The 12714-nt window shown below is 47.5% G+C and overlaps 1 protein-coding gene across 2 annotated transcripts in view; it reads left to right on the top strand.

The window, feature by feature from the left end:
* UNC13C (unc-13 homolog C) overlaps positions 1-12714 on the top strand; it is a 179482-nt gene that overhangs the window by 74020 nt on the left and 92748 nt on the right. For both annotated transcript variants that reach the window (XM_066636656.1, XM_066636655.1), the window contains 2 exons: positions 765-992; positions 10671-10812. In XM_066636656.1, coding sequence (XP_066492753.1) covers positions 765-992; positions 10671-10812 — 370 coding nt within the window. The remainder of the gene's footprint in view (positions 1-764; positions 993-10670; positions 10813-12714) is intronic.

Raw genomic sequence — 12714 nt, 5'->3', positions numbered from 1 at the left:
TGCAGTCAGAACTGCAGAACTGTGAAGCCTCCTGATAAGAGAGCACGAAGGGCCTGCTAACACACACTTGTGATTCACTGGGGATACTTGGCTAGTACGCACAACTTTACAAGACATGGATACAAAATGATCAGAATTTTGGTATCTCATTAGAGACAAGCAACCCCTCCTTCCAACTTTGCTAATGAAAGAGACCAATTAAACCAGAGCATTTTATTTTATTTTAATTTTTTTGCAGAATCTAGAGGAATCTGCTGGAATCTGCACTTAGGCTTTGAATTGGCTTTTAGAAGGTGTTGGTGCCAGCATGTGCTGATGTCATGTGTGTATGTGCGCAATAGCGTCTTGGAGGGCTCAGTGCACTCTGTGGTCTATGCTTTACATTTTGAGCCCCATGTTTCCTCTCCAGTGGAGTGATCCAGTGAGAGCAAGAGGAGAAAGACCTGAGTTGTGTTATGCAGGCCTCAATCTGTGCAGGGAGCTCAGGGTGTGGGAGAAGACAATGATGAAGAGAGGGACCTGCACTAGTTTCTAACAAGTGAAACAAAAGCGAAAATAATAGGGTCCATCTTGTCAGATGCCTTCTGTCCTCCAGTAGAGCCTGCCTGTTCCCCAGCTGCATCTCCTAAACTTCATTTTCATGATTATAACAATAATAGAAATAATACACATTATTAATTATATATACATAAACATGAAGCAACAGCTGCTACTATTAGTATTAGTATAATTATATATTAGTGTTCTTTATTTTATCATCTCAGGGGCAGCAGAAAAGAGCTCAAAGCATGGCGCTGAAGATAAGACCCAGAATATTATTACAGCCATGAAGGAGCAAATGAAGATCAGAGAGAAAAACAGACCCGAGGTATTTGAGTTGATCCAGGAAATGTTCCAGATCCCCAAGGAGGATTTTGTACAGCATACAAAGGCAGCCAAACAAAGTGTGTTGGACGGGACATCCAAGTGGTCAGCAAAAATAACCATCACCGGTGAGCAGATCCGCTTTTGTTAATTGGCGCTTTCTACTGGAATAGACTTTCTCTTAGGAAAACTGCTTTTCTTTTTTCCAGTCCCAAGGATTATGAAACCATGTTTGTGGGATTTGAACAGAAACTGTGGCATTGATGCAAACAAAGCTGAGCATTACTTTCTCTGTGTGTGGTCAGAATGGAAAAAGGAATGCAGGGGGAAATGGAATGGAAAAGCAGTGCAATTTTGTAAAGTCTGCACTAGCTGAAGCCTGGGGAAGAGAGGTTTGCGCTTTGGAAGCCCATCAGAGGAGTAGAAATGGGTATTCAAAGGCATGTACCCAGTCTTCCAATTCTAGCATTTAAATTTTGCGTCTTGAACATGAAATTGTATATCAGAATCTGTGTGATTTACAGCACAATCCTGTGCATGGCTACTCAGAAGTAAGTCCCACTGTGTTCAATGGGTCTTACCAGAGATGGGCAAATCCAGCACGGCTTGACTCAAGTGAAGTCACAAGTCACCACCCCCCTGCGACTCAACTTGAAAAAAACATTCTAACGGGGGCACTTTCCGAGTTGCCAAGTCACCCGTTCGCAACTCGAAAGGACTTGCTTTGTGTTGCCCCTCTTTAAAAAGTCTGCCACGTCTCTGTGGAGGAAAATGGGGCTGCTGCTGGGCTATGTGCATGCTTTGGGGTTCCCTTTAAACACTTCCTTGCTGTCCCCACCCATCCCGTTGTCTGGTAGCAGTGTGGAACATGCCGACCCCTTCCCTTGCCCCATGTGATCCCACGCCAGCCGTGATGAAGGAAACCTCCCCTTCACTTTATGGGCATGGCAGGGAGTGAGGTTGTATCCCAGCTCGGCTAGGCAGGAGGGTGCAGGGCGGGGGCAGCGCAAGCTGAGCGAGCGAGAAAAGGCCCGCTGCGGCTCCGCGGAGCAAACAGGGCTGCTGCCGAGCTTGTGTGTGTGCTTCGGGGTTCCCTCTCAGCATTCCCCTGCTGTCCCTGCCCACCCCACCTGTCAAGCAGCAGTGCAGAATGCGCTGACCCATTCCCTTCCTTCTGCAACAGAAGATGTAGCTGAAAAAAACAGCAAGAGGAGAACAAGAAATCCCTGCCAATAGAGACTTGGAGAAAAGTGTGGGTGATAGGAAAAAACACTCCCCCTCTGTCCCTGCTGTCCCCGCCCACCCCAATTGTCAAGCAGCAGTGCGGAACATGCCAACCCCTTCCCCTCCCACCCCAGCCGTGACTCCAGTCCAGCCACAACAAAACCCACCCACCTTCACCTCACAGTCATGGTAGGGAGGGAGCGAGGATGCAATCTTGGCAATCTATACAGTGTATTATATTTGTATTTATAAGAGCGTATGGATTGGGAAAACACAGGTCATGGTTCAGGATGTGGACTCACCTCCCAGCATTACAATCTCTGCGCATCTCTGTACCTCTGTACCTTGGCTCTGTATCTCTGTACCTTGGCTCAACGATCTCCGACACTCTTTATCTCGATACCAAGCTAAACAAACGCGTCAGTAAAGCAGCTACCACGTTTTCCAGACTCACAAAAAGAGTCTGGTCCAACAAGAAGCTGACAGAACATACCAAGATCCAGGTCTACAGAGCTTGCGTCCTGAGTACACTTTTGTACTGCAGCGAGTCATGGACTCTCCGCTCACAACAGGAGAGGAAACTGAATGCTTTCCACATGCGCTGCCTCCGACGCATCCTCAGCATCAGCTGGCAGGACAAAGTTCCTAACAACACAGTCCTGGAACGTGCTGGAATCCCTAGCATGTATGCACTGCTGAAACAGAGACGCCTGCGTTGGCTCGGTCATGTCGTGAGAATGGATGATGGCCGGATCCCAAAGGATCTCCTCTATGGAGAACTCGTGCAAGGAAAGCGCCCTACAGGTAGACCACAGTTGCGATACAAGGACATCTGCAAGAGGGATCTGAAGGCCTTAGGAGTGGACCTCAACAAGTGGGAAACCCTGGCCTCTGAGCGGCCCGCTTGGAGGCAGGCTGTGCAACATGGCCTTTCCCAGTTTGAAGAGACACTTGGCCAACAGTCTGAGGCTAAGAGGCAAAGAAGGAAGGCCCATAGCCAGGGAGACAGGCCAGGGACAGACTGCACTTGCTCCCGGTGTGGAAGGGATTGTCACTCCCGGATTGGCCTTTTCAGCCACACTAGACGCTGTGCCAGAACCACCTTTCAGAGCGCGATACCATAGTCTTTCGAGACTGAAGGTTGCCAATATATATATGGATTGGGAAAGTCAGTTTGGAGAACTTAGTCTGAATACATAGGCTTTAGGAAGACCCTTGAGAAAGGAGAATGAAAGGAGAGTTTTTGTCCCTGAGGCAGAAGAAAAGAACTGGAAGAAGAGACTGAATTGTTTCATTCCTTGGTATGGCCCGATTTACAAATTACAATAACTAGCATTTCTGACAAGCTGACAGGCTACTTTGCTGAGCAGAAGCAGGATTGAGATGTTGACAGTGAGAGCAACATTTTACAGCCTGAATAAATATTTCTGCAGGCAAGGCGGTAGGGCACAGGATGGTCTTGTTGGAAGCCCACAGGTAACTCCTGTCAGCTTAGCCACAGCACAGGCAGGCTGAATCCAGGGGGCTGGGTGGAGAAAGACGTGCTGCTGCTCAGACATACTGACTGACGGTTACTTTTCCAGCATGTTTCTAGAAGAATGGAGGGGTGTTCTGGGTGTCCCACAATAACAGCAGCAAAATCACCTGTAGTGTGGACCAGAAGTGTCAGGGTTGCTTCACCCACCCCAGCATCTCCTCCACTCCCACAGTCAGCAGCAGCACAAGGGAGAGCACTTGTTTCCTTGCCTGCCTGCAAACCTGGATGGATGCTTTGCTGGGAGAGTGCGCGGGAGAGAACTTTTTCTAGCGAATGCGAAACACGGAATGAACACTCAAGCTGTGTGGTGGCTGTTTTTCTGTGTTCCAAGAACAGCCTGCCCCCCACTTGTCCCCACCTCCTGCCACCCCTCCTTGCAAAACCCACTTTTTCCTATGGAGAAAAAACGGCTTCTCCTGTCCCCCTCCCTCTCCCGGAGACACATCCTCCATCCAGTGGATGCAGATAGGGCTGCAGGTGCCTCGCTGTCTGGGTTGCTTGCAGCATCCAGCTCCAATTGATACTTTCTGCAAGAATCGCAACAGGTGCCACATCACAAGACCCTGCCAATTTTTTAAGTGCAAATTTAAAAAATTTAACCCTTTCACTTCACCCTCTCCCAGTCCATCACTGAATAGTATATCCTGCTGGTGCTGGAGCTCATGCGTGCAAAAACCAGCTTCCCGGATAAACACAAGAGGTTTTTCATGAGAGAGGAAGGCGGCGCAACCCACATCCGTTGGCGTGCAACTTGAGCCATCCAAGTGGATTGCAAGTCACAAGTCAGGGGGCCCTTGTCTTGAGTGTTTTTCTAAGTTTTATGCACACAACTTGAGTGTCCACGAGTCAGCAAAAACCGTGCAATTTGGCAACTCTGAGTCGATTCACCTGACTCGAATTCCCATCCCTGGGGCTTACTTCCAGGAAAGTATTATAGGATTGCAACCTTAAAACTTATGGCACATATCGTGATCCTCTGGATTTCGATCAGGCATCAGTTTTGAAATCTTGCGTGCTACCTGCTGACCAAATAAAGTGTGATGCTAAACACCATTGCACTGTCTGAAAAATGCTTTCTTCCTTTCTGAGTTTCTTAGCAAATGCAGTAAAAAAAAAACAAAATGCCATTGTGTATCTTCTGTCAGATTCTATCAAGTATCAACTGTCAAATACACCAAACACTGAAATCAGAAATCATTGACTGAACATGATGCTGTTCATCTGAGCATTCAGAAAATATTCAACATCAGAATTCACATGGAAAGAATTGAGGGCGGGCAGTTGGAATTTCTTTTCCACCTGTATTTTACATTTAGCAAGTTGGATGCACAGGTTATTCACTTGTCCATTACAGTCCCCACATTCTCACTTTGCCATCAGATCTTTTCCATGGAGGGTTGTGACCTTGAACCAGTGTTGACAAGTTCAGAATCGAGTATTCTTTTGTTATGTCATAGAAAGTCATGCCCCACATTCAGTTACTAAGTGTCATGGGCAACCCAATTCCGAGCTGCCCAAGGCTGCCACAGCACCAAAATAGCCAGCCTTCTTGGGAGAAAGGGACATTTGTTGCCTTCCCCCAAGAAAGTTAAGCTGCCCTGCAATGGGGCTATGCAATTTTGCACCGGTTATTTAGCTGGCGCAGAGTAAAAACATCTTGTGTAGGGCCACAGGGCCCTACACAGGGCTATGGATCCAGCGATGCTGAGTTCCATCAGTCCCGCCCCCTCCCACCCCCCTCCCTCCCCGCCACACTTTCTTCCTGCCCTCCCTGGAATTCCTCACCTATGCTCCCACTCACCTCTCCAGAGCCCAGCACTCTGGGTTAGCGCAGGGCAGCGGTCTGTCAGCCTCTAACTGGCCCTGGCCCTGGCCCAGCACAGGCTCATGCTGGACTAGCTCCAGCACTGGGTAAGCTGCTATCAGTCACAGGCGTGCCTTGCAGCACATTTGCAGCAATGCGTGCCAGCAGTGAGCCGATGTGCATTCTTCAGGATTGGGCCCTTAAGCGGGAGTTTTCCTCTTGCATTTTCTGAAGCTCTGAAGACATACCTTCTGGTTCCAAGCTCTGTATGTGCTCCACTCTGTACACCAACCTTTGGTACACATGGGTCCCTTGCTTCCATTGAAATGAATGGAGCAGCCTGTGCAGGTGGTAGAGCTCCACATGTGCCTTGTTGTGTGTTCGTGTACTCCTTTGAAATTGCAGGTGTGTGGCAGTTGCCTGAAATCCCTTTCTGACTTGGCGTTGCTTTTCAGTAAAAGTTAATCAATATTTCAGATTGATTAACATTTACACAGTGATGTTTACATTAGGTGTTTTGGTCCAGAACTTGTTGCAGGTCCCTTAGAAATCAGTAGTAGAAGCCTTCAAAGATTTTTAAAATTGAGGCAGCAGGACCACTGAAACTGCTGGCTAGATGGATGTAATCAGGTGCACTGTTATTAGTGCTATCAGTGATCAAATTGGACTTGCAAAGGTGCCAACATGTTACCCAGTGTACAAATAGGACATGATGGTATAATGAAAGACTCTGCCATAGATTCCTGCCCAGCCTTTTCTGGGAAGACATATTTGATCTGGAAAGCCTTGTTCCTCTGGCAATCCCTGGCTCCTGACTGAGATGTGGGGGGATCCCTTTCAGCCAGCAGAGCTCCAGGTCTTGCAAAGAAAGTCAACTGTCTCACAGTTGCAGCTCTTAAACCTACTTATGGCCTGGGAAGAATAGAGCCTAAAAGGTCTGCTGCCACTGCCCTTCTGCTTGTGTGGGTTCTTGCATTTATTTTTTATATAGGCGATCTTTATCCCACTTTTCAACAGGTGTTTCCAGTGTAGCTCACAGTACTGTTGAGAAATGCAATAGACACATTCACCTTCCGCTTTAAACAAACCACAGTCTCCACCATCCACCAGTCAAACTGAAACAGGAAGGCACCTAGTGTCTGCATCCGTCTTCCTTTTCCTCAAAGCTCTCTAGATCTATTATTAAAATATTGTTTAAAAAATATTTGTATGATGCTTTTTAAGAAAAAGTGCACAAAAGGATGTGCATAGCTATTAAGTGGAAGGGGGAAAAATGAGTTCCTTTGCCCCAAAAGGACTCGGTCTAAGAAAAGAGACAAAAATACACTGGAAAAGATGCTCTGCTGGGATGAACAGGGACAGTTGCTCTCCCCCTGCTAAACATAAAAGAACCACCACTTAAGAAGTGCCTCTTAGCACTTCCTTGGAGGAAGGGGCAAAAAAGGAGGCTGTGCCAACGCGGGGTGCTCCGCTTCCTTCCATGGTGTCCCTTGTGATGCCCCCTGCCTAACTCGAGAGTCCCCCATTTGGTGAAACTCTGTCAAAGCGAGGCAACAAACCAGGTTCATAAATGCTTTTTTGGAACAAAATAGCATAAAACGGAGCGAACCCAACAGACAAATTTGAGAAGCTACAAAGCTTTTCTTTTTTCCCTTGAGGTTAGCAGATTTGCCTGTGGATCACGCTGAGTCAGAGAAGTGGGGCGGGCAAGCTCTCCGGTCCCATCACTTCTCTGAGCAGGCTGCTAATGAGCTGGGCTACCCCCAGTAGCGACAGTTCAGGACATTAATTAAATGCTACTGTCTGGATACTTTAAGTAATACGGACTCAGCTAATAAAGCAAATCTTTGCTGATGGGGGGGCAGGAGCCATTCCTTCTCTTCCTTTCAGCAGCCGCAGCATGATGTTGAGGGAGAGATTTGCACTGTTATGAATCGCAATGGAGGAGACAACTGACAAGTATTTGTATTTATAGCAGCATAAACACACATTAGTGATAATAAATTCTGACATCTGTTTTCTCGGCTGAAGAAAGCTAGAGCTTCCTGCTTCTCTTCCTGTGAGTTTTGGAGCTGACTCGCCCTCCCTTCCAAAAGGATGATCCCAGAAACGGCTGGTTTTTAGGGTGCTGCAGTGATCCAAACGGCGGCATTTTAAATGGGATATTTGTCTCTTGTTCCATAGTACCATGCAGAAATTCCTCCTAAGAGAGATTTTAAATGTTGGGGCTTCTGCCAGCATGCATTCATCCAATATTTATTTGGTTTTGTTGATTATTAATACATTTCAGTGTTTTACAAAAATAAATGTATCTATAAAACACAGACAAAAGTGGAGAAAGTAAAAATCTGCATCACACCATTGGATCAAAAGAAGACAGTTTAGAAATTCCAGCACATTAAGGAACTGGGGAACTGTCTTTTTCAGTTCACCATCCAGTAAAAGAGCACGATTAAAGCACAGTCAAAACCTCATGGAGTGTACTTTCTCTTGGCATACTATAGCCCAATAGTTCACCAGCTCTTTCTAAATACTTCTTTATAATGGATGTTGGCCTCCTACAACCTCTTGCAACAAGTACTGTAGTCTTATGTAAGAACATCACGTTCCATCCAATATTAGGGCTTGTCCCAACGTTGATAAGTAGAGCAGGTTACGCTCTCTGTTGAGCCAACTTCAGTTGGAGATAAGAGTTTTCAGGCCTTTGAGTTACTCAGAACTTTGGGACCACATTCTGAGAGGGCACAGTGCCTGTTTCTTCAGGTGGCACTGGAATTGTCCCGTTTCCCTGTTCATGTCATCTTCTACATTGTTGAAATGAGACTAAGGGTGCTATCCAAACCTGCGCTGGAGCAGGCAAGCCAGGAGGCTTTCGATGCATCCAACGCAGGTTCGTTGGGTGCAGAGGCTCAGTCACAGGTGAGGGGAAGCTCTTCCCCTTACCCGCGGGCAAGGTCTGCGCGCCCCAATGGGTCTCCTCTGACCTGTGCCACCTCTGGAGGTGGCGCAAGTCTGAGGAGAGCGGAGCAGCTCGAAGCTGCTCTATTCTCCCCGGGGACAGGGGTTGGGATCCGGCATAACCACCAGGTCCCAGCCCTGCCCCTGGCTCCCCGCGTGCCTGCCCCAGGGGCCGTCCATCGCCCACCCTCACCCCGCCCAGAAACGTCTCCTCCCGCCTCCTCCCCGCCCCCCACGCCTACCTTTGCTGTTTGTGTCGGCGCGGGAGCCACCGCGGAGGCTTCTGTCTGCCTCCCCACATCGGCACACTGAAATGCGGCTCCCACCCATGGAGGCGAAAACGTGCTTTACAGCACGTTTGCGACCCTCCTATGCCGGCCCAAGGAACAGCCAGCATAAGGCCAGCATAAGGCGCCTTTAGGATTGTGCCCTAAGTTTGTTTTGTTCATTTTCTTCCTTATAAGGATCCTTCAGGCCCCCAAAGTCTAGGCACATCATCTTTCTGCGTTATTTGTACAGGGGGGGCCCATATCCATGGATCCCGGATCCACAGATTCACTTATCCGTGGATTGGGTCCCGTCCCTCCCCCAGCAAACGCACCCTGTGCGCACCTCCTCCCAAGCCTTTCTAGGACTTCCCCAGAACTCCCAATGCCTTATAAGGCATTAAAAATGTCACTACCGGTTTTTCTGTGAAACAGAAAGTTGCATTTTTTTAGCTTTAGAGCTCAATCTGAGCTCAGCAGAGGCCGGGGAAGGATGTCCTTGGCCTCTGCTGAACTCAAAATCCCGTCCGGAGACTAGGACCGCAGGGATGGGTGTTTGCCCATATCCGCGGTTTTAGGTATCCGCAGGGGTTCCAGAATGGGGATAAGGGGGCATGCCTATATTGTTTTGTTTCTGGAGGTAATTGAACCCAGATTATTTGTACCACATGTCTGTTTCACACTCACAAATTTTCCTTTGTGCATAATCCTTACATAGGACAAAAGGTCTATCATCATACTTTAAAACAAAGCAAAGTTTGACATGACTGGCTGTCATCTTCCATCACACATGTAACTGTACAGTTGTTGGCTAATGGGTTGTGTTCCCCCCCCCCCAACCATAAGTCAAATCCACCATGATGTAAGCTTGGACTGCTCCCTGTTGATGTACACCCTAACCTCCATGTGCCTGTCTCCTCCAGAGGAGGCTAACAACCCAATCCTGAGCTGCCCGGGGCACACGGCTGCAGTGGCACCAAGAACGGCCGCCACCACATCCTGTGCGCCTCAGCCTGCCATGGGAGGCACTCAGGAGAAGGGGAGCAGCCCCTCAATGGGGCTACTCACTTTACTCACTAGGTAAAGATATTCGTGTAGGGCACCTAGCCCTGCATGAACGGGCAGGATCTCCACCGGACCTGCCTCCTGCCTCCCTACTCCCACCCCCCGGCACACCTCCTGCCCGCCCTCTCCCCTCCCCACCCGCCGGCCTTCCCCCTTCCCAGAACACCTCCTCCTCGCCCCCTCCCCGCCCCCGCTTATCATTCTGCGGCTTGGCAGTCCGTGAGACCACCGAGTGGTGGAGGCTGGCCGCCCGCCCCGCACTAGCCCAGCGCTGGCCGGCACTGGGTTAGCACGGGCGGTAGCCCGGCAGTAACTGTCACTGACGTGCCTTATGGCATGTTTGCAACAGTGTGTGCAGGCACTGCCGAGCTCAGGATTGGGCTCTAAGAACCCACCTCACAAACCAACACATGCTAAAATGCTTTCAACTTGCTTAGAATCCCTGCACATGCCCGATCTCGTCTGATCCCGGAAGCTAAGCAGGGTCAGGCCTGGTTGGTACTTGGATGGGAGACTGCCTGGGAATACCAGGTGCTGTAGGCTTATACCATAGTCTTTTGAGACTGAAGGTTGCCAACCAGACAATCCAAACCCTTCCTTAATTGTGACTGGCATCCACCTTCAGCTTAATCCAGCCACCTGGAAAGCAGCTCTGCCTGCATTCTAGAGGAGCTTAAGTTATGTTGCGTTTCAGGTAGAAAAGACAATAAAGCTGGTATAACTGTTGAATGACCCAACTGGACAAGGCACCATATTTGTAGAGGTGGCAGTGAAGCAGCAGACAATCTGAGAGGGGTGTTGCAGGATCACCATGCAAGGCTAGAAAGGGTTTGTGCTGGGGGGTGCTTGACCTAGAGTACAGCTTCTTCAGACATCACTATGTCACAGACCATCCTTGGTGCTAACTGCCCTCTCCTTCGAGGCGTAACAATGTATTTCTTCTCTGTTCTAGTGGTGTGTGCCCAGGGCTTGCAAGCGAAGGACAAAACAGGCTCCAGTGATCCATATGTCACGGTGCAAGTTGGCAAAACCAAAAGGAGAACAAAGACGATCTTTGGGAACTTGAATCCAACATGGGATGAAAAATTTTATTTGTGAGTGCACTTTGTTGTTTTAACTTTTTGCTACACAATACTAATGAGTCAATGTTTGCTACTTGCACCCTCTCACCACACAGTTATTCATGGCATTTGTCTGAGTGTTTGAGATTTGGACTACTTTAAAAACTCAAAAGTCCCAATCTCTCATTCCAGTTTCTGAGTTGCCATCAAAATATTGGTGGGTGGGATTTCTAGGTTCATGTAACGATGCTGGAATGGGATGACCCAAAAAGAACAGCATGTTTTGATTACTTTGGGAATGGAACATGAATTGTTTGGTCTCCTTGAGAAGATCAGCACCCTTGGTGAGCGAGCTCTGTCATTTGACAGTTTTAGATACAGTGAAGGGCCTGCTGTAAGCAAGCATGAGACACCCTCTGGTCTTTGCAGAAGCCAGAACGTCTGGGCAAGCAGAGCTAAACTGTTCATGAGAGTCTGAAAATTAGAGTCTGAGCTGTGATAACTTGAATTTATGTGTTTATTTCACAATATTTGCTTCTTTTCAACCATAGTGAATTTTCACAGTGGTTTGCAATAACAAAATCAAATTGCTAAGCAGATCTTGTTGCCCTTGTAATGATTGATGGTGATGATTTTACTACTTCATTATAGCCTGTGCTGGGCTGGTCATAGAGCCCAATCATATTCAACTTTCCAGCACCAGTGCAATACAGCCCCAAGGTAAGGGAATAAATGTTCCCTTACCTTGAGGACGCCTCGAGCGCCTGCCCCATTGGCACAGCACTGTAAAATTGGATAGGATTGGGCCCATAGTCTGCAATTTGGGATCTTGGCAAAATCCTGGGAATCACAGAGATATCTTTGTAAGATTCTTGCTGTTCCAAGCAACACCATTTTTCTGAAGCCAAGTTGGTATAGTTCACTCAAGGCCAAGAATATCAAGGTGTTCTTCAGACTTCTAGGCACTGCTTCAATGACAGTGCTTCAGACCAATGACAACTTGCACAATATTGACTTTCTTCTCCCAGAGACGCCCAGGTTCTACTCGTAGGTCTTGATATCTTGTAATCTTCACGGGTTCTTTTATCTTCCGTTCTGCAGGGATTGCAATATCAGTGAGCCAAACTTGATTTTTCTTTTCGTCAACTACTGTTATATCTGGTGCGTTGTGTTCTGGATGTTTATCTGTCTGTAAACGGAAGTCCTAAAGGTTCTTTGCTTGGTTGTTCTCAGTGATTTTATCAGGTTTATGGTCCCAGGAATTTTGGTGTGAAGGTCAGTTGTATTGTTTGCAAAAATTGCAGTAAACCATAGTTGCAACTCTATTGTGATGTTCTTTATAGTCCATTTGGGCAATCTTACAACTAGCACTGATTGGCAGCAAAGTGGGGAGTTAAGGGACAGATGTTTTTTAAAGGTGCTCTTCCCCAGTTCAGCAGATGTTCTTGACGCAGTTCAGCATGCTCAAGATGTTCTTGAGCTCCTGGCATGAAAATAGGACCATTGAAGTCTTGGTTTGAAGTGCAATGAAGTGTCTCAGCAGTGTTGCATTTGCTAAAATTGCAAATCCAAACTTTACAATATTACCAGTCCTGTCCTGAATTTTGTCCAGGGGTGCTGATTTCCATATCATGGGCAGAGCTGAGATCTGCCTCTTTAGATGTTCAGTTTCATTTAGATCTGTGTGCTTTTCTACAAGATTATTTGCTTGCTAAATATTCTCTCCTTTTTCCACCACATGATCCATAAATACGCAGTAAGGAAAATGGAAATATATTCGTGAGACGTATACTTTTCTGTCTCTGCTGAGGTGTGTGCTCTTAAATCCCTTGATGGTGTGGCAGGTGCTGTTGCTGTAAGACCTTAGAATTAAAAAATGATTTTAATAAAAGATGTTCTTTCATGCACATTGGGCCACATCAGGAAGAAGGGCTT

Source organism: Tiliqua scincoides, chromosome 8 (assembly GCF_035046505.1).
Source record: "Tiliqua scincoides isolate rTilSci1 chromosome 8, rTilSci1.hap2, whole genome shotgun sequence".
Taxonomy (NCBI): domain Eukaryota; kingdom Metazoa; phylum Chordata; class Lepidosauria; order Squamata; family Scincidae; genus Tiliqua; species Tiliqua scincoides.
The sequence above is the reverse complement of the archived record's forward strand: the minus strand, read 5'-3'. Positions and strand labels throughout refer to the sequence as shown.